Source organism: Brachycentrus maculatus, unplaced genomic scaffold (assembly GCF_059751285.1).
Source record: "Brachycentrus maculatus isolate JH-2025_06_01 unplaced genomic scaffold, ASM5975128v1 h1tg000696l, whole genome shotgun sequence".
Taxonomy (NCBI): Eukaryota; Metazoa; Arthropoda; class Insecta; order Trichoptera; family Brachycentridae; genus Brachycentrus; species Brachycentrus maculatus.
Genome location: NW_028281428.1, coordinates 525,724 through 548,760, shown reverse-complemented (window position 1 = coordinate 548,760; position 23,037 = coordinate 525,724). Strand labels below are relative to the sequence as shown.

The 23,037-nt window shown below is 36.8% G+C and overlaps 1 protein-coding gene across 1 annotated transcript in view; it reads left to right on the top strand.

Moving 5' to 3' along the window:
* LOC148300537 (phospholipid-transporting ATPase VD-like) overlaps positions 1–22,390 on the top strand; it is a 114,177-nt gene extending 91,787 nt beyond the window's left edge. The window contains exons 3-15 of the mRNA XM_088274649.1: positions 413–617; positions 7,922–8,114; positions 9,836–9,989; positions 10,553–10,712; positions 10,985–12,471; positions 13,075–13,312; positions 14,858–14,948; positions 15,540–15,691; positions 15,780–15,903; positions 16,326–16,588; positions 18,076–18,263; positions 19,192–19,335; positions 20,069–22,390. Coding sequence (XP_088130775.1) covers positions 413–617; positions 7,922–8,114; positions 9,836–9,989; positions 10,553–10,712; positions 10,985–12,471; positions 13,075–13,312; positions 14,858–14,948; positions 15,540–15,691; positions 15,780–15,903; positions 16,326–16,588; positions 18,076–18,263; positions 19,192–19,335; positions 20,069–20,123 — 3,454 coding nt within the window. The 3' untranslated portion in view covers positions 20,124–22,390. The remainder of the gene's footprint in view (positions 1–412; positions 618–7,921; positions 8,115–9,835; positions 9,990–10,552; positions 10,713–10,984; positions 12,472–13,074; positions 13,313–14,857; positions 14,949–15,539; positions 15,692–15,779; positions 15,904–16,325; positions 16,589–18,075; positions 18,264–19,191; positions 19,336–20,068) is intronic.
* The last annotated feature ends 647 nt before the right edge of the window (positions 22,391–23,037 follow it).

Sequence of the window (23,037 nt, the reverse complement as noted above, 5' to 3'; positions counted from 1 at the left end):
CCCATCAATACGTAACATTTCCATTATAAATGATTTTAAGTAATCAGGAATTCTAGCTTGTAAAATTGTTAAGTTTTGGTGCGATTTAATGATTTCATATTGGTTTAACACAGGATTGGTCACGTTTTGTCGCAATTTTAATTAAGATTTCGATAGAATACAGTAAACAGAACAGATTGGCATTAAAATGATTTTTTGTGCAATATTGGAAATGTAACTTTTTGGTGAGGATATCCACCATTGTCTTTGTCTTGGGTAGCTCTTAATAGCGCCCCGACGTTGCTGATCCCCGTCCAATCTCGTATATTTCATATATCACAGTATATTAAGCCTTCAAAAATGTCACGCTTTTGGGCGACAACTTGCCTTGTTTTTGCAACATTAGTAATATATATTTTGTTGTCTGTTCCAGCTCGATAGACCGATACAAGAAGGTGCTGTGGAAGGAGGTGCGAGTGGGCGACCTCGTGCACCTGTCCAACAACGAGGTGGTGCCCGCCGACCTCGTGCTGCTGCGCTCCTCGGACCCCGCCGGCCTCTGCTACCTGGACACGTGCAACCTGGACGGCGAGTCCAACCTCAAGCCGCGACAGGTCGTCACCGGCTTTCAGGACAAGGTAATGCTCACTCTTGTCAAGTCGCGTCACAAACAAGACAAGGAAATGGCCACTCTCGTCGAGTCGCGTCAGAAACAAGACAAGGTATATGGTCACTCTCGTCGAGTCGCGTTAGAAACAAGACTAGGTAATGGTCGCGCCCGTCAAGTCGCGTCAGAAATAAGACAAGGTAAAATGGTCACTCTTGCCGAGTCGCGTTAGAATCAAGACTAGGTAATGGTCGCGCCCGTCAAGTCGCGTCAGAAATAAGACAAGGTAATTGGTCACTCTTGTCAAGTCGTGTTAGAAACAAGACTAATTAATGGTCATTCTCGTCGAGTCGCGCCAGAAACAAGACAAGGTAAACAATGGTCACTCTCGTCTGATTTGGTCAGCTTTTTTCATTGAACAATATTAGCGTGATTTTTTATATCAGACACTGGATTATCAGGATGAGATGTCAATATTAAATGTGCCTCAATTTGATACAAAACTTTTTTAAGTTAAGTTTTACTTGGTAAATACCACTATTTCTGAAAATCTATTGTGACACGTGTTTCGATGCATTCGACATCATTTTCAAACTCCGCTCAAGACCCAAGTGTCAAAAAACTCAAAGGGAACTTACCGCCTTCGCATAAACGCGACGAGATTTTTAATTACAAATTATATTCGTGCTTATCTGTGGAATATTTAATGATCGTTCTCTATTTTATTCAATTTTCTGATTGTTGATTCAGTGTCGAAGGTTTGCGTTACTTTACGCATGACTAAACTTTTATTTTATTGATGTTTACGTAAACTGTTATATGTAAGGTTATAACTAACCATCTCGCACGGGTGGCAGATAGAATATAACGCCACACCAATGTGTCTGCAAATAATCTTCCCCTCTTCCACATTAATACATCTCCTCATACATACCCGCTGATTATTTCCTCCTGACTTGAACACTTACAAGTACTACAGTAAACCCCCCTATAACGTTGCGATAGGTACCGTGATATCGGAGAGGGGATTAATATTTTAAAATTGTATTTTAATTTTAAATAAATCATTTCAGACATTTCTGCTGGTTAGAATATAAAAATACAGTTTAAAACATTAACCCATTATAACATTCCTTCCGATAACGCGGTACCTATCTCAAAGTTTTAGGGGGGTTTACTGTATTTAAAATACTTGATCATGTTTCTTATCAATATTTAGGAAATCAGTAACTCCGTTAACCTTTTCCTTCCGGTGTTAAAATAAAACTTGAATTTTAAATTGAAAAAATACGGACATTCATAGCTAATCCCTTTAATTAATTATAAATGGAGAATCATTATAATGTAAATTTATTTGCTGAAAACATTAAAACAATTTGACAACTCTCACGAAACAAGCATAGGTTCGCTTTTGTCGTGAGCTGAAGAGCAACTGACCACTACCTAGAGAACATTGAGCTTTGAGCTCCTCACGCTTACACAGTGCATGTATGCAAGAGTGAGATGCGAATATAGTGTCGCGGTTCCCGCACACTCTTCACGCGCTGTTTATATTTATAATACCTCTTATGCACCCGATACATTCTGATTATTATTGACATTATTTTTCAAATCAATGCGTAAACATGATATGGAGGAATACCTAAAATCTTAGCCTTTATTTATCCTTAGAGATATTATGGTTATTAGAAGCAATGTGTACTAGGTACATAACACCGGGAAGGGAAGGTTAAGAAAATTAAAAGGAAATGTTATTCATGAAAAAATCCCTCTTATACTTCTTCGAGTTTCTTTGTGCATGTTCTCTGCATTTTGCTTCGGGATTATCCGATTATTTGCTGCATTCGTGTCGTTTGATTGGATCGTAGCTGCGCCATTATCAAAATTGACCCAGGGTCGCACGTCTCCGGGCGAGGTTTCATTTTGTGCCGCCACTGCAGCGATGTCCTTGTAGCTTGACGACTCTATGATCGTCTGCCGCACGAACTGGGCCAGTCGCCTCATTCCGAACGGCGTTTCTGTTTTTGCCGTGTTTTAACTTTGTATTGTTCGATGTATTAATTTATTTCACGATATCGGAATAGGTCAGCACACTTACCTTCGTGATTGCATTTTTTTCTCTGCACGAAACTGCTCCCGTCCTACTGTATGGCATTATATAATATGTATTGCATCGTAGATTTTGTCTAATTTGATAGTTGGAATTTGTTCGTGTATATTCTTTTTGATTGAGGGAAGGTATTCGGGTTCATCAGATGAGATGTGGGTGTTATATGATGATACGTCAATACCTCCCTCTTTGTCCGCATACATCATAATATTGCTTAGCATTGAAAGTCGAACTTACTTGCTTAAAGAACACTGTCAATCAATTTGATTTACAGTAAACTCCCCTATAACATTGATATAGGTACCGCGTTATCGGAGGAAACGTTATAAGGGGTAAATGTTTAAATTGTATTTTTACATTTTAACCAGCGGAAAGTTCTCAAAAAAATTCCGGGTAGTGGACAAGCGCCCTTAGGGCGTTTGTGCACTACACAGAATTTTACCGTCCGACAGTCCGGTTAGCATGATAAAACGGACGATTGGCTTGTGCTTTTTTCCATCTTTCTTATCTTTACGCTTAATCGGTGCGTGATCACGGTGCGCATAAATTCTATCATGCTAAACTGTCGTAGTCGCTTTTATTTAAAAAAAAAAAAAACCGAGTGCTCAAGCGCTCTTACTGTACTATCGCATATTTTGCGAACACCCTTGTTTACTTGTCTTCATCGCATTTTCTTCCGGAATCATTGTCGAATAATGACCAGGAATCTCATTTCTTATCTACTCGTGGTTTCCGTGACCGCGTCGTATTTCTTTTGGCCACGTGTTGATTGCACGTGGGGGCCCTTCCAGGCGCACGTGAATTATTCAGACATCGGTAATAAGTTATCGAATGTGGGTTTTACTAAATCGGCTCCGGCTTTCACCGACAGCCAGTCACGCGATGGGGATGGAAATGCTTATCTGCGCGGGAAAAACATATCAAAATCGTAAAAAAAAACATTTGTTCGAGAATTTTCTTGCAACTTGAGGAAAATTATGGAAACTCTAACTTTTCTAATTTTTAAGAAGTCATTAGTCACAGGGTTTTCTTCTCACCCTTATCTACATCAAATGGTGCATAAAGCATAGAGCATTGGAAGCAGAGCTTTGATCGCTGATTACATGAAGGGACGAGAATGAGTCCTGCGCTTCAGGTACTAGTTCGAAGTGATTAATAAATATTACTGATTATTTTAAAACATTTTGAGTCTGTCCATATACTTATATCTTCAAATAATCCTATTATTATCAAATAATATGATTTTTTTTTAATTAAACACTTTTTTAATACCACTTATTGAGTATTATTTCATTACAAACATCTAGTTTCAAAAAGTAAAGATCTTTTCATCAACAGGGGATTACAAAAACTAGGGTAATAGTCAGCACGCTCGACTACCGTTCCAAAAGTCCCGGGTTCGATTCCCAGGGGGGGTCAAATAAATATAAATGATTTTTTCACTCTAATACTTATTCAATATTACCCTGGACTGGTACCTGAAGCGGGGGGCCGATCACCTTTCCTTCATGAGTTAAAGATCAAGATAACACTGCATATATATATATATATATATATATATATATATATATATATATATATATATATATGATGCAGTGCCCTATGCACCATTGGGGTATGGATAAGGTTTGAATTGACAAAAACTAACGAGCGAAAAAAATCAGATATGTATAAATGTGGGTGGGGTTATAACTAGAGGGGAGAGGATTAAGGGGCGGGACTTGGTTTAATAGGAACATAGACAATAAAGGTGAGGAAGTTTGGAAAAGCACATTTTTTATTATTTGAGAATGTTTCGCAATATGTAGTGTTTAATTTTGCATACAATGGGAGGGTATATCAATTTTTCGAGATCCGACAGTATTGTTCGATCGCCCTATTACCCCAAATGTATGTACGTCTTCTCGGACTGAATTAGTTTACCCGACCGGACACATTTCCTTCCGCCAGACCGGACATTTAAATTACCCGATTTCTCTCAGATACCGTCGGAAATAGGCAAAATTCACTCGGTCCAATCTAGACCACCGTTGTCTCAGTTCAACCGGCAATCCCCCGTTAAATCTACAGATATGCTAGCGTTAAACTACCGGTTTGTTTTTAAACCGCGTTTTTTCTGTGATGCGCAAAGCGTAGAAAATACATACGTCTTCATCGTGATAGAGGTCCCTTTATCCATATTTCATGTCTATCCCATACATTCTTCTCTTTTACCGCCATTTATCGTACAACTCATTCCTTCCTCTCTTCTTACTGTTCTAATATTCCACATTTACACTACCTCACACCTCGGATATCTTATTAGTTATTTAATTTTTAGACATTAATGTTGATATATTTATTTATTGATTTGGCGTTTAATTTCTAGAACTCCACAAACAGTAGTTTGATAGTGTCCTAATAAGGCGAAACAACTGTTACGAATTTTTATTTTTTATTTCTATGTTAAAAAATATATATATACAACCTAGTAGACCCTAAAAATCAGTATTTAATTTTAATATTTTAAATAATAATATATTTAAATTTCCCACACATCTCGGGTATCTTATAAGATATTTAATTTTTAGACGAATAATGTTAATATATTGTCGGTTTTGTTTATGTGTACGTGTGTGTGTGTTTGTGTGCGCGCGCGCGTATGTGTGCGTGTGCATGTGTGTAATTGCAATCAGTACTTTTCAATACGATTAGACAAAGGTAAGCGTACGTACATAATGAGAGATGTATGTAATGAAGATAGAGAGATAATGTAGTTGGTAATAGAAGCAGAGGAAGACCGAGTGAAACTTGGCATGATCAGGTAGTACGAATACTTGAAAATGGTAAAGTCCGGAGTCGGAAAATCGGCGGGTATGTATGAGGAGATGCGTGGATGTGGAAGAGGCGAAGATTGTCTGCAACGACAGATTGGTGTGGCGTTCTGTTCTCTCTGCCTACCCCTGCGGAGAAGCGGCGTGATGGTTAGTTTATTAGTTAGATTTAATATTTTGAACAAACGATCATTAAAATTTTTATTCATAAACTTTTACTTTTCTTAAACATTTACATCTGAAGTTTTCTTCTTACTCGTATTTTGCCTTTTCGTTATTTCTCTATGAATATGTATAATTTTTTAAAACATTTTATTTTTTAAAAACCCGGCCAAAACAAACTTGTTTCATTAATAATAATAAAACCCTTATCCGCACCCCAATGGTGCATAGGGCACTGCGTCATATAAACGCAGTGTTATCTTGATCGTTTAAACATGAAGGAAAGGTGATCAGCCCTCCGCTTCAGGTACTAGTCCAGGGTAATATTGAATAAATATGACAGTGAAAAAATTACTAATATTTATATTACCCCCCTTGGGAATCGAACCCGGGACCTCCAGAACGGTAGCCGAGCGTGCTGACCATTACACTACGGAGGCGGAGGCGTATATATGTTTGATTACAGAAGTTTATAAATTTTAATAAAATTTTTGTTTATTAAACTGAAAGCTCTCCGTTTACCTGTTTGTCAACTTTCCTACCGCATTAAATATTTATAATTCGTTTTCCTCGATACAAAGGTCGGTTTCTTCGACACACATTATGAATTATTTTTCCGCAAACATTTACATTTATTTCTTATTTAAATTATGTGTCGTCTTGTTTGATTAAAATGGTAAATAAGAACTCGCATTGAATCGGTTTTTAAATCCAATTTTTTTTTCTCTCTTTAATTTGGATAAAATAAAGAGTGAATTATCTACGCCTAGTTCATAATGAAAAACACAATGCCATTTATTGAAACACTTTCATATTTTTGCAACATTTACTTATTTTATGATTAAAATGTAACTTTGTTTTAAAATCACTATAAATATTTTATTATAATGTCTACCGGTTTCGAAGCTAACCGCTTCTTTAGTTTTGATAAAGAAGCGGTTAGCTTCGAAACCGGTAGACATTATAATTAAGTTACAATAAAATATTTATAGTGATTTTAAAACAAAGTTACATTTTAATTATAAAATGGAAAATCACAAAGTTAGTGCTTCAAATATAAATTATAATCATATTTACTTATTTATTTATTCCGCTAACGGTTGACGCCATGAAGAAGCGGTTAGCTTCGAAACTGGTAGACATTATAATTAAGTTACAATAAAATATTTATAGTGATTTTAAAACAAAGTTACATTTTAATTATAAAATGGAAAATCACGAAGTTAGTGCTTCAAATATAAATTATAATCATATTTACTTATATATTTATTCCGCTAACGGTTGACGCCATGAAGAAGCGGTTAGCTTCGAAACTGGTAGACATTATAATGAAGTCATAAAATATTTATAGTGATTTTAAAACATAGTAACATTTAAATTATAAAATGAAAAATCACAAAGTTAGTGCTTCAAATATAAATCAAATTTACTTATTTATTTATTAAGGTTGTACTTTAAAATTTGAAATTCAGTATGCGACCAACTGCGCTAGAAGCCACACGTGTTGTCTTCTCGCGCAGCGTGAAAATCAGTACTATTGTGTGACAGTAGGTACTTTTGTGTAAAATTAGGAATTTTTGTTTGAAAGTACCTACACATTATGTGAGAGTTGGTACGTATCATACTATAATACTATATAAATATTTTTTTTAATTTTTATAATACTATAAAGTAGGTGTTATTGTGTGGAGAAAATCTTTGTGAGAAAGTAAGTGGTATTGTGTGAATAAAGGTATTATTGTGTGAAAGTACGTACTCATATTACTATGTGAAAATATTGTTGTGAGAATGTAGGTGCTATTGTGTGAATGTAGGAACTAATCTGTGAAAGTACATACTATTATGTGAAAATAACATTCGGACAAAATAGGAGCTATTGCGTGAATGTAGGTACTATTGTGCGAAAGTACATACTATGACGTGAAAGTACGTACTATTATGTGAAAATACATACTATTATGTGAAAGTACGAACTATTATGTGAAAGTATCATACTATTATGTGTAAATATCATTATATCAATAGAAAAGTAGATGTTATTGTGCAAATATAGGTAATATTGTGTGAAAGTACGTAGTTTTATGTGAAAATACTATTGCACAAATTTATGAATGTACCGTTTTATGAGAGTAGGTGCTATTGTGAGATAGTATCACTGAGTGAGGGTGGGTTAGGTTAGGTCAGGTCAGGTCAGGTGACTGAGTGACGGTACCTAGACGTGATTTTTTAAAATAAATTGTATGTTTGCAGCAATCGTCGTTCACGGCGGGCAAGTTTGTGAGCGTGGTGGAGGTGGACGCGCCCTCCACCAAGATCTACCGCTTCCACGGGGCCGTGCTGCACCCGGAGGGCCGCCGCGTGCCGCTCTCCTCCGACAACCTGCTCCTGCGGGAGTGCCGGGTCAAGAACACCGACTACGTGGAGGGCATCGTGGTGTACGCAGGTAAATGTCCCGTGCCCCTACCCTGAAACCTATCATTTTCTTCTAAACTAGTAGGTCAGTGTAACTATTGTCATTTTGTTTATTGTTTCGGCATTCCCTTTGTGGTAAGACATGATTAAATTGTAAATGAGTTTTTATTCTAACCGTAGATGAAAGCATCTGTAGCTTCCGAAACTAGTCCTTAAAAATAAATATAATACTCGAGTGGTAAAAAACAAATGTTTTTATTGTCAGTGTGTAATGCTACTTCTGAATGGAGATATACACTTTGGACTGGTACCTGAAACGGAGGGCTGATCACCATTTCTCCAAGTGTTAATGATCAGGATAACACCGCATTTGTATGATGCGGTGCCCCATGCACTATTGGGTACAGATAAGGGTTTAAAAATAAATTAGGCCTACTTATGATAGTTATTAAAATTTTCATCAATAACCTGTCCGGGAATGAGTTTCTGTGGACCAAACTGTATCTAGGGAATGTTTTTTTCTATTTAGTCAATGCTATTAGCAACATATTTTCTTGACTAAGAAAAATATTTCCACCAGAAAACATGTTTTATATCAAAATTATTGATGTTTTATTTCATGCGTTTTCTTTGACAATGTCATTACGATCGATGACGTCGCACAAACTTTATGTTAAGTAAAATGTTGTGGTTAAAACCGAAAAATAAGTGTGGTTTTAGTGTTTAAATACAACCACAGATGATAGTACAAATTCCATTTTTAAAATAAATATCAACGGGTTTTAGTTATAAGCGCGGCTGTATATGTACGCCCATATTCCTTTGAGGAAAGTTTTGTTTGGATGACTATGTACGGCCAGACTTGCGGACAAGACTTTTTTGCACTTCTTGCATGAGTACGCCCTAGCCATTGTTATTATTCTCCTTTTCCTTTCTTATAATACTTACTATTACTTACTATTCTTCCTTTATATCCTTTCCCATATTGCAGTTATGATCCTGGTATTCTCAATTACGTCATTCGCATCCAATCAAAAATAAACTATACTCACAGTCCTATACTCACAAAGGATTAATCACTCTGCCTTCATATAATCCTAGTCAAGTTCACGCCATATCGATTTGATACAGTGCCTTGTACACTATTTGGTTGAGAAAAGGAGATACAAGACGAATAGATAATTTGAAGAAATATCACAGATATTGCATATTGTACTGTTAAGCGCTTTCAAGTATGAATGTATGAGTAATATAATTTTCAGGAATGAAAAATCTCTACAACCCCAGGATTGTTTTCCTTTATCTCGACTATAATGTTTAATTTAAAGAATCTATTGAACATGTTACTACTTACTTACTTCAGCCTTCTTCTTGTGTCCAGTGTTGAGTAAAGACCTCCCTTTTGGACTTCCACAGTTCTCTGTTGAACGCGACTCTGTGCAGGCCTGCCACTTTTTTACTGTCAGCAGACCATCTTGTCTGGGGCCTACACACGCTCCTGCATCCTGTTCCAGGCCTCCGTCAAGCACCTTTTTGTCCATCTATCCTCAGACATACGTGCCACATGACCTGCCCAGTTCCACCTTTGTTCCGCGATCCTTTGAGTCACATCTGTTACTTTGGTCTTTTCCCTTATCCAAACATTCGTTTTTTGGTCCCTGTTTAGCATACTTTACTCCATTGCTCTTTTTGTTATCCGGAGTTTACTGAACATGTTACATTGTTTTATAATGTGAATAAATTATTTTTCAGGACACGAAACTAAGGCGATGCTGAACAATGGCGGGCCTCGCTACAAGCGTTCCAAGCTGGAGAGGCAGATGAACACCGATGTGATCTGGTGCGTCCTCATGCTGCTGGTGATGTGCTGTGCTGGGGCGGTCGGATGCAAGCTGTGGCTCGACAGGTTGGCTTTACAATAGGTTATCGGCTAGTACTGCCAGTAGTTACTGTTACTCTGGTGTACCGGATTTCATCATCCATCATCTGGACTGTTAAAGAGAAATCATCATCATCAAGATGAAGTACAAAATATAACATTTTTCCTTCTTTTAATTTGATGACACCCTTCAAGAGTGTCAAGCCAAATTAAATATGTTAACCTTTCCCTTACGGTGCTAAACAACTTCCGCGTGCAACGGTGATGTGTATTTTGTACACCATATGAAAATGTGATATAAAAACGGAAAAAATATGAATATTCCTAAATGTTGCTTTTATTGATCATAGTTGAAGTTGAAATATAACAATTTTGAAATGTTAGCTCTGGTAAGTATCTGAAAACAAGAAAAATCGAAGTAGCCGCAATAGCTAGCGTAGCGACATGACCGCCGCGTACGACGGTCTGCGCACTACTGGCGCTGCTAAACACGCTACGACAAGCGCGTATACGCAAAGCGCGGCACGTATCCACGTACTGAAAAACGTTTGTGTATTGGTGAATTTTACAATTATATTTCGTAATTGTAGACAAGCTCCGGCCCCTCCCAGTGCCACGCAGCAGGGCCCCCGCGCAGCCCTGGGACTCCCGCAGTCTCCTCGGCGTCCCCTGCCGCCCTACATCCCCTACGCATGGGAACCCGCCTATGAGGGATTGCTCAGCTTTTGGACATTCATCATAATACTCCAGGTCAGTGTTACTTGCGATAAAAATACCTGTATTGCAGTCATTCTATCTTGCATAGTCCAAATTAGGTAAATGATGGCTGACTTTATGTAAATTTGAAACAAATCAAACATTGAAACAAAATAATCTAATCAAAGGAACATATCCCCCATTCATAAAAAGAATCCGTCGTATTTGTCTTGTCATTACATTTTATCTATCTGTCTTACACAATCTTTCTTAAATTGACATGTTCTGAATCAAGTAAATAATCTCTTATCTCATTTTGTTTCCAGGTCATGATACCGCTTTCTCTCTATGTCACAATAGAGATGACTAAAATTGTGCAAATATACCACATACACAACAATGTCGATCTGTATGATCCGACTACCGATAAGAGAATAGAGTGTCGAGCCCTCAACATCACGGAGGAACTCGGGCAGATAGAGTACATCTTCAGTGACAAGACGGGGACCTTGACGGAGAATAAGATGGTGTTCAGGAGATGCGCCATCAACGGAGTCGATTATAATCATTCTTCTCCCGAAAGAACGCAACATCCGATGGGGTCACCAGTCAATTCCTCAGAGCCGGCTACTCCCATTACCGCTAATCCCCAGTTAGTCGAAGAACTGGCTACGGAGAATGTCGCGGACGGCAGTCACGCTTTAAGAGTTAGAGAATTTCTCCATGTTTTAGCTATATGCAACACCGTAGTCGTCAGTCATAAGCCGCATCACGATAATATGGATGCCAGCGGTATAGTGGAAACTCCCCCTAATACGCGTATGCCTAAATTTATAGTCAACGGCACCAAGATTAAAAACAAACAGACTCCACTGAGCACCGAGAAATATTCCAGACTTGCGGAATCTCGATCCGTTACGCCGTCTCCTCCCCCCTCCGCGCTTCCTTCCCCCCGTTCGCAGTCCGCTCTGCCTCCCATTCCTCACTCTCCTCCGGACAGGCCTAGATTTCTTCAAATTCCTTCTTTGCAAATATTCAACCGCGATAGAAACGGGGAAAATGGTAAAAGCTCTCTCAATTCTTCCGTTACATCTGAATTTATGCCAGTTTCGAAGCCAATCTTCGAAGCCGAAAGCCCGGACGAGTTGGCTCTTGTAGAGGCAGCTTGCGCGTACGGGTGCAGATTAGAAAAAAGAGCACCGCGTGAAGTTATCATTAGTATGAATCACGAATTTATATCTATTCCAATCTTAAACATCCTATCGTTTGACGCCACACGAAAATGTATGTCCATAGTAGTAAGGATGCCCAATTCTCCTCACGTGACAGTCTATTGTAAAGGAGCGGATTCCACGTTGCTAGATGCTCTGGCCCCATCCCCGGAAGGTTCCGTCGAGAGAGCGGCGCTCATGAGAACGCAGCAGCAACTGGACGCTTACGGAAGACAAGGACTTCGCACTCTGGTCATCGCCAAGAGAGTAATATCGATAGAGGAATACGACGAATGGGCGGAAGAGCTCAGGAACGCAGAGCTGAGTGTAGATAACCGAGAGAAAAAAATCAGAGAGTGTTACGGCAAATTGGAAAACAATTTCATCTTACTGGGAGCTACCGGGATTGAGGATCGCTTGCAGGAAGGGGTTCCGCAAACCATAGCCGCTCTTATAGAAGCCGGTATCGTGGTGTGGGTGCTCACGGGAGACAAGCCGGAGACCGCCATCAATGTGGCGTATTCCGCTAAACTGTTCCCTCCTCAGGTGGAACTGCTGAAACTTATGGCGAGAAGCAAATCCCAAGCCGAGTCTACCATCAAGTAAGTTCATCAATACATCAACTAACGAATACATCTCAACTAATCATTGAATATGTACAATCAGAGTCTTGCATTCTTCAGTTCACTGCTTGACAGAGGTTTGTAATTGACAGATCATTGCTGTTGGGGACTTCTTAAGCTCTTGGGAAACAGGCAACAAATTTTCAATGTCACACAAAATTCTCATTATTCACTGTTAATGCGAAGTCGCAAATAGCAACCGCTTTATCGCCTGTATAAAAAATTTGTTGTTCGCATATCGCTCACTCCTTTCAACAGCGTCATATATAAAAAAAACTTGATTTTTCATCTTTTTTAAAGTTTAAAAATATAATACAATGTATTAAAAATAAATATCAAGCCACTTATTGAACTTTTTACTGTGCAACAGATCTTTTTAGGTAAAACCTGAAGGTTTTTCTCCATTTGAAAAATATTTAGTTTATTTAAAAAAACAATTAAATGATACCTTTTCTTCAAAAAGCAAAAATAACACTTTCTGCCCTGTAGCGGGTAAATATTAAGTTAAAAATATGCCGATTCTGCTAAAAAATCTAAAACAGGTAATTTTATGTATTTATTGATGTTACGTTTTTCTTTCAGATGTTATTTAGACAGTATGGACAACATCGGTGTTAGTGAAGATGGAAACAGTATAGTCATCAGTCCGATACCGTCGAGATCTAGCAAGGGGCGGGCGCTGGTGGTGGACGGGAAGACACTAACATTCATTTTGGACAAGAGATCTAATCTCACGGGACCATTCCTCGAACTGACGAGGCGGTGTATTTCAGTACTGTGCTGTAGAGCGACGCCACTACAAAAGGCTTATATAGTTAAGGTACATATAATATTATACTCAAACGCATACTTATCCCAAAATTTCAGCATATGTATCACTTCAAAAGTTATTACAGTAATCCCTAGTACGCATATATGAGTATATATGGCGTACCACCCAGTATTTTCATAATTGAAACAATCATTTTTCTGTAAAAAAATATAATTTGCTAGTAAGCATTATTACAACTCTTGTGAATCTTTGTTTTTTATTTACATACATAACATAAGAGGCAAAGAATGTTTGCAAAGACAGAGTGGTGTGGTGTTCGATTCTCTCTGCTTACCCTGCGGAGAAGCGGCGTGATGGTTAGTTAGTTAGTTACATAACTTAAATACATACATATAAAAACAAATACATTTGACTGTCTGAAATGAAGACTCTAAGCAGCATATCTAGCAAGAGTCTGAGACAGAATAAGGAACATAAGGATAAGAGAAATATGCAAGATGGAAGATTTCGTTAGGTGGAGAAGGCAACGAAGGAGACAATAGTAGCGCATGTGAGGAGAATGGAACCATCCAGACTCCCCCACATTGCATTCCACGGCCAACCCTAAGAAGATGACTTCCAGGCAGACTACCAAAGAGATGGATTGACAGCTGGGAATCACATCACAGGAGGTTAATCTTTCTTAAAAAAAGGCATCAAGGCGTACACCAAAGAGAAAAAAAATAAAACATTTGACATATTTTTTATCTTAATTTCCTTTCAATTTTATTTCCATTCCATTTTTATGCGTTTTTTAAATAAAACGTCACCTTCTTTTAAACATTTAGCATACATAATAATTAAATGTTTTTTTGTTAAACTATTTAATTTATCACTTTGTGTTTTTAATACAACATTGTTTTTTATAATAAATAATAAAATCTTTTAAAATGAAATTTTTTATGTACTAAGGTGGTGGAAGATGATTAGTATTATAAATGAGTATTACTAGGTAGCTCTTAGTGGTTTCTAATAATAATAATAATAATAAAACCCTTATCCGCACCCCAATGGTGCATAAGGCACTGCGTCATATAAACGCAGTGTTATCTTTATCGTTTACACATGAAGGAAAGGTGATCAGCCCTCCGCTTCAGGTACCAGTCCAGGGTAATATTGAATAAATATGACAGTGAAAAAATCACTTATATTTATTTTACCCCCCTTGGGAATCGTAGCCGATCGTGCTGTAGCCGAGCGTGCTGACCATTACACTACGGAGGTGGACAAAACAAACATTACACTAGGAGAGACAAATCTAGAATCCTCTTGCCAGGCCATGGGGGTGTTCAAACTATTGCGGCTATGTTGTTGCCACATTCCTTGCAAAATTCAACAAGATTATAACTTAATTGTGTGTGAACCCTGTTATGTCAAAACAATGTCCTACGTATGTTTATTACACTCCGCAGTTGACACTATGTAGTACATTCCAGAGTTCAGTATTATAATAATTTCACACCTAAAGTGACAATTTTTATAAAGTTATAATTATGTTATTTGTGATGTTATAAAATACAATAATCATTGATTGTCTTTTGAACATTTCCGCAGGTTGTGAAAGAAGAAATGGGTGTAACTACTTTAGCGATAGGTGACGGTGCCAACGATGTCTCCATGATACAGACGGCGGATGTTGGCATAGGTAACAATAAATTTTTACTTATTAATTTTTTTACAAAAATGTTAACAATATTGGTATATAACCACTCACCGAGATTTTTATGGTTACGGTTTCGAGATGTACCCGTCTCTTCGTCAGGACAATCACTACCACAGCATGCAAACAATACCACCCTTCACCACCATAGCACCATTTACACACTCAAAACTACACAAAATGTCTAAGACATGCGACTTTTGGTCGACCCGAAAACCAACATACACTAAAGGTTTCAGCACAGACATGCGTTACGAGCCGAGGTTAAAACATGCACCACAAAGTAAATGCTTTAAATATGAATAATATTGAGAATAATAAATTTTTATTATTATTTTGAAAATATGTAAGTAGTAAAGCAGGAAAGTATCAAGATAAGTGGTTCATTTACATTGAGGTTTGAGATCTCTAAAGATGTTAAACAGGGATGCGTAATGGCACGGTGGCTGTCAAATGTTTACAACTTTACGAATAACTCCCCTGTAAAGTGTTATTGATGCCATTTTCACTTTGTATCATGGACATATTCCTTTTTGTATTCTAATCGTTCGATTTCTTAATGAATTTACTTCTCAGGTATATCCGGAATGGAAGGAATGCAAGCCGTCATGGCGTCGGACTTTGCCATCTCCAGGTTTAAATATCTGGAAAGGTTCCTTCTCGTCCATGGCCACTGGTGCTATAATCGCTTGGCCAGGATGATACTCTACTTTTTCTACAAAAATGCCGTAAGTTACCCTTCATATTTTACTATTGTGTGAGAAACTGAGAAAATGAAAAAAATATTTTAAACATGTTCTTATTTTATTTTTGCAGACATTTGTGTTCCTCGTATTCTGGTTCCAACTGTTCTGCGGCTGGTCGGCCTGCGTTATGGTGGATCAGATGTTCCTAATGCTCTACAATCTCTTCTTCACTTCTCTACCACCTCTTGCCATTGGTAAAATTTTTAATTAAATAAATTATTATCACACACATAGTTTTTTTTTAGAGGTATTCAAATTTAAATTTCCCATAATAAATTGATGGTGGCTCCTGCCATGTGGTATGTTGGACGATCTTGTTGAAACCACAGTTCTGTCACATCAATGCCATTCAACTGAGGTACGAAGGAGTCAGTAATCATGGTTCTGTAGTTCTCTTCATTGACCATAACATTCTGGCCAGTATAATCTTTAAAAAAATTATGGGCCAATGATTCCATCTGCCCATAAGGCACACCAAACAATGACTTTTTAATGGATGTAGGGTGTCTCGACAAAGGCTTCTGGGTTTTCTGGGCAGATGGAGTCATTGGTTCATTTTTTTTACCGGCCGCGCTCCTACTAGTATTGCATGACTCATGTCTCCGCTCGTGTCCAGGGGTGTACGACCGCGTGGCGCCGGAAGCGCTGCTGCTGGAGCGGCCGGGGCTGTACGCGGCGTCGCGGCTGGGCAGCACATACCGGCCGCGCTCCTACTGGCTGGCCATGGCCGACGCGCTGTACCAGAGCGTGGCGCTGTTCTTCACGGCGCTGCATGCGCTGTGGGGCGGGCCCGTGGACCTGTACTCCTTCGGGGCCATCATCTCCAGCTCCTGCATCGTCGTCATGCTGTGCCACGTCGCCATCGAGACCAGGAGTTGGGTCAGTCTGACATTTCTTAATTCCCATAGCTTTATAACATTTTTCATCAACTACCACTTAGAGCATTGTTCCGCAAAGTGTGTGCCGTGGCACACTCGTGTACCGTGGTGATTAGTCGGTATGCCGTGGAAAAAAGTCTAGTTTTGTGAAAATAACATAATTGCTCCAAATTTTGATTGCCTCTGCTCATTTAAATAGGCTCTCATTTTGAATTAAACATAATATGTTAAATATGTTACCATAATATGGTAAATATGCTCCTCTGAAATTTCTTAATTTGGTAGGTGTACCTTGAATATAAAAAGTTTGCGGAACACTGACTTACCTACCTAAAGACTGAAAGTACCTAAAGTTGTATTAACCTTTTTTTTACAACATTTTAAAAGAGTTTTTTAGAAATTCTAGTGAATTCAAACACCATGTTTCGAATTTGATCAAAAATTTTGTAAATAAATTAACTGGTCAAATTATAAGCTAAAAATTGTTTTGACCTTTCCAGTCCCCAAATAAAAAATCCAGGTACAGTTACACATTCCGATGGGCAAAAATTCATTTGTCCTTTGCTCCACATGCTGTCGTAATAGATACAAGTGAAATAAATATGAGCTTGCATATTTACTTAACACATTTCAGATGGGTATTTTTTTCACCCATGGACCGCTGGCGATGGGATTTGATAATTATGTGTAGATAAGACCTTATCAAAGAGATTGGTATGTAATATTCATATAAAAACATTGGATAATTCCTTATTTTCTGTCTTTGAAATGAGGCTGGCGGAGAATGTAAAAATACCCTTCCTGTTCTTAAGAATCAATCGACCAAACGGGTAGGAATACCTTTCCAGTCCAAGGTGTGTTAACAATAACTTTGAAACATACTTTTGTACTGACATTTCTTGGTGGAAATGCATTGTATTTAATAAAACACATCTATATACATAGTAATGGGTAGGGCCCAGACAAGATGGTACAATTATATTAAAAAAATTGATAAGCTTGCACTGGAAGAGAGTCGCGTCCAACAGAGAACTGTGGAAGTCCAAGAAGCGGCCTTTGTTCAATACTGGACATAAGAAAAAGGCTGAAGTAAGTATAATATTTAGTAATAGACGCAACGGAAGACCGAGGCAAACATGGCATGATCAAGTATTTTAAATACTTGAAAGTGGTCAGGTCAGGAGTTGGAATAATCAGCGTGTATGTATGAGGAAATGCATGGATGTGGAAGAGGCGAAGGATGTTTCCAAAGACATTGGTGTGGGGTTCTGTTCTCTCTGCCTACCTCTGTGGAGAAGCGGCATGATGATTAGTTAGTCCATATAGTTTTTTTGCCCTCTTATTTTATCTGACCGGTGACCAGGTTTCGTTGTTAGCGATATTAGTCTAAAAATCTATAAAGTTATTGTTTTATTATTTAAAAAAATATATATACTATAGTGAGTTGGCTATCAGTTTTAAATGGATGCATGTATTTTTTTTCCTTAGACTATTCTCCATGTGTTGTCACTGCTGGGATCGCTGGGCGCTTACTACGGCTTCTCCCTGATCTACAGCGCCATCTGTGTGCAGTGCATGGGGCTGCCCTCCAACTACTGGGTCATGGAGACCGCCATGGCCACCCCGGAGTACTGGCTGGTCATCGTGCTGAGTGTGGTCATCGCCCTCACTCCCAGGTAACGCTCTACTTAATGCTCACCCTAATCTACAGAGCTATATCCAGCTACTGAGTCATGAATACCACTGTGATCCCCTTATGGGTCATACGGTTAAAAAATTGAAACGTGAATACTGCTGTGAGGTATGTTACTTACCTTACAATCAGAGGAGGCCGTTGACTGAAAATGCCAGCAGTCCATTTCTCTTAAAAAGGGGTAGTAAATCAAATTATTTATTTTGGATTGTCTTGGAAACTCCATCGAAAACAGCCGCTTTCTGAAGAATCTATTTAATTTCAAACAAGAACGAATAAATTTTAACATCGAAATCCATCAAATCAAGAAACCCTTAATCTATTGCTTCACTACGTACTCTTAAATCTAAATTGACGTTTCGCTCACTCCTTTCAAGAACGTCATAAATCAAAAATTGACAATTTTCAGTTGTGCATGTTTTCAGAATGCCCAGAAAATGTACTATATCCCAGCAAAAGGGGCATATTTTTAACTTAATATTTACTCGCTACAGGGCCGAAAGTGTTGTTTTTGCATTTTGAAGTAAAGGTATTGTTTAATAATTTTTTTAAAAATACTAAATATTTTTCAAACCGAAAAAAACCTTTTCAAGGTTTTACCTAAAAAAATCTTTTGCACAGTAAAAAGTTTAATAAGTGGCTTGATATTTATTTTTAATACATTGTATAATATTTTTAAACTTTAAAAACATTCTCCTAAAAAACCTCCTAAAAATAAGTTATTTTATTTATGACGTTCTTGAAAAGATCGAGCGATTTATGGTAATATTTTCATTTCCACTCCCGAATTCCTGAGTGGAATTGGGTTGAAACCGCATGTGCTTCCAATTGATATTTTGTTTTAAGAAAACACTTGGTTTCTGTTCTCACATTGTATCGGCGCACTAATTATATATATTTTCTCGTAAAAGGCTGGTCTGGAGGTCCCTGAGTGCTTCCCTCTGGCCGGGAGCTCTGGGTCGGGCCGTGTTGCAGAGAAGGCGGGACCGCAAGGCCGCCCGCCTCCCCCTCACCGCCATCTACCACAACGCCTCTCACTCTACACACATCTACAGGTATACCTACGCGATTTTTACAAATCAGTAACAAAGCTTATCATTTTTAACAACGTGGGTGTTTTTCCATTAATTGATTCGGCAGTCACTTTGTGGTAAAATCTATCCATTTTTAATTAATGTTTTACTTAGTAAATACCACTATTTCTTAAAATCTACTGTGACACGTGTTTCGATGCATTCCGCATCATTTTCAAACACCGTATGTGAAGCTAATCCCAAATTTTAGAGTTGGGTCCTTGGGACATTGAAGGTTGAAGAGGGGGTAGTAGAATTATCCATTGTCTGATACAAAACACGGAAACACATCAAACGAAACATAACACATGCCTGTTTTGATGAAAAGACCTTTGATAATTATGAAATAAATTTGTATAAACTGCTTCTACTATCCATAAAAAAAGTGAAAATAAAAGTGCTATTAAAAAATGGATAGTGGAAGCGGATAGATCTGAATTAGATTCCATCGTTCAGCCATGTCATATTTGATTGCATGTTACAAACAATTTTTATTAACTTTTTCAATGTCACGAGGAAAAACTATTTTTGGCTTCAGGTCTGAAAGGAATATCATGCATCATATAATAACTGGGTAAGTTTGTTGGTGTAAATAAAAATTCTACCACTATCTGCTTAACTGTGAATAATCTAAGAGAGTCAAATAAAAATATATGTCTATAATTTAATAATTTATTTTATTTATTAAATAGTAAAATTTGAATATATTTTTCAGACCAACGGCGGAAGATGCTGCGAGAAAGCGGTCAACTCTGACGGCGATAGGATAACAGGACCGTTCCTCGAGACGGTGTCACTACAACCTGTAAAGGTTCCTTATCCTCGGGGATTGTGCGGCGAGTAGGGAGGGGGGGAGTGTTTCTGTGACCGTAAGAAACAGCGGAGTGTCCCGTCACAGATCAGTTTTGTTCCCCGGAGTCAAGTTACTTGGACGAACCACCTCCGGTGTTATTCTGAGGCCATGGAGTGTGCGAAGTGAGAAGCGTCGCAACTTTTGTACATACACAAGGCATGATAATACCAAATACAGTGCCGTGTAATATACCTCGACCCGATTCAAAACGGCTGTGATCTCTGTCCTAGGATTATTAGTTTTTCTTTTTTTTACAAATCTAAGTGTAATTTATTTACAAGTTATGTAGAGCTAGTGTTAAGAACATTGTTAAGGTTAGTCGTTTGAAAGTTGAATCGTTCGAAAGCCGATAAGGGGCGTGCGGGACCAATGTTTTCTATCGAATTAAACAAGTAGATTTAATAAACGATATATTTTTCTAATGCAAATTTTGAAATGAAGTATTTTGATGATCATGTTTTTACTATACTAAATAGATAATTTATCGTGTAAATACAAGACTGCTTCGATCCCCAAACAATGCGTCGTATTAGTGACCAATCGTCACCGGAAATATGAATTAATATATGGCAACTTTTCAAGAGACACAAAGAGAACTTTTTCTTTTTAAAAAGTGTTATGTATAACTTTATTGTAAAAGAAAAACTCTTGTTTTTTATCACTCGACTCGAGCGGTAAAAAACTAGTGTTTTTCTTTTACAATTTCATCATGTCTTACCACAGAGTGAATGCCGAAACAATAAATAAAATAAATCTTTCTTAATGTGAATTATAATGATATGATATCTATAGAATTCGAGTGACATTCAATTTCAGGTTCTAGAATATTATTTGAACAGAATTAAGCTATCCTTCATGGTTTTAAAGATAAACTGTCTTTACTGTATTTTTTTAATATAAATTTATCTTTCACTGCTATTTTCTCAGTCTCTAAATCTCCTATGAACCTGATAATCGCGTTTCAAATTAGTTGTGACACCATACCATACCCCGAATCTTGACATCTTTTATTTATTATTATTAGGATGATTTATTAAAGTTGCTTTTTCAATATGTAATTACATACCCCAAAAAAATAATATGTAATTATAATATACATTTCTCTCATTCTCAAATACGAACTCTCAAGTTAACGTTCAAAGTTGGGCATTTTTTTGCAAAATATGCTCCAGGGCTATTACCAATTGTTGGTTAATCTGTAAGATCTAGGAATTCGTTTAGTTGGTGTTAAAAGGAGATTTGAATATTTTGCATTAAAATAAGTGCATAAATCTTAAGGACAATCATTTCTATTTAATATTGAGTTGAATTCTTGCTTTTTACAAGATATAAGTGCCCTATTTATAATTGAGAATTTCTAAACAAAATGATGCATTTAAATGTTTATAGGTAGCTAGCAAATAGAAAAATGTATTCTGATGTTTTTTAAACAATGAATGTGAGCAAAATCACATACCCTGTTTCAATTTAATGTTTGTAAAGTCATGCGTATTCCGTGTTCCCAACGCTTTTGTGTTTATTCATATTTCCGGTGATGATATTAACAATAATTGATTCATTCAAATCTAATATTTTGTTTTAATGTAAGGTACTTAGGATTTCTTGACCTTGCACTGCATTTGTTAACGATACATTTTAATTATAAATAGAGAAATAAAGTCTAAAAATATAATTACGTCTTATTTTTGTTTTATGGATCATGTTTTGCCCATATCGCATGCTGATAGACTTGCCTCCATTTTGCTGTAATTGCAATATTTTTTTTACTGGGTAATTACTTATCATTTTTTAAATAGGTTCTGGTAAAATTGTTTAAGGAGTAGTATTTTTTATTGTTGCAAAAATAAGGTGTTTGGCATCTGTGTATCGTTTATAACCATACTTAAAAAAATTGTTTTAATTGTTCATATTTTTCAACTACATTTTAATAATAAGCAATATGTATTTGCTCTCCAATCAAGTCTTTTGTATTCTAGAATGTTGACAAGGTCATTTTTAAAAACATTTTCATCATTTAAACATTTTCACATTAACATATTTTAAATATAATTCATCAGGAAATATCAGTTAAAACAATTAATCTAGCATTTTACTCAAAATATTTTAATATACTAAAAATCAGTTACGATCATTTGGAATTAAGTCTTTATTTCATCTTTAACTTTTTCTTTACAAAAAATGCAGTGTAGGGTTTTATTTATATATATATATATATATATATATATATATATATATATATATATATATATATATATATATATATATGTAGTTTTTTAACACATTTCTATTGTGTTTGGTTACCAACTGCCATGATGTTTATTTTAGTTTAAATTAAAAAATAATGTACCTACAAATTGTAAGCTGATTGGACGAGTAATCTTACTTGTTATGTTTATATTAAACGTTATAGTCTTGAGAATTCTCGACTATATTTGAGTATTTGTATTTGTTGCCCTCGTGATTCTATTGTTTAAAAAACTCAATGCTTCCTAGTTAAATTTTTTCATTATTTTATAATACAGAATGCTTTTTGCATACCACTGAGTCAATTCTCTTAATGAATAGTTCATGACATCTTATGGGAAATGATTTATCTTTAATTTTTTTCTTGTATTCTTTAAAAATCTTTCAAAATATATTAATGTCTATACTGCCGTACTGAACATAATAAATAATAAAATAATAAAACCCTTATCCGCACCCCAATGGTGCATAGGGCACTGCGTCATATAAACGCAGTGTTATCTTGATCGTTTACACATGAAGGAAAGGTGATCAGCCCTCCGCTTCAGGTACCAGTCCAGGGTAATATTGAATAAATATGACAGTGA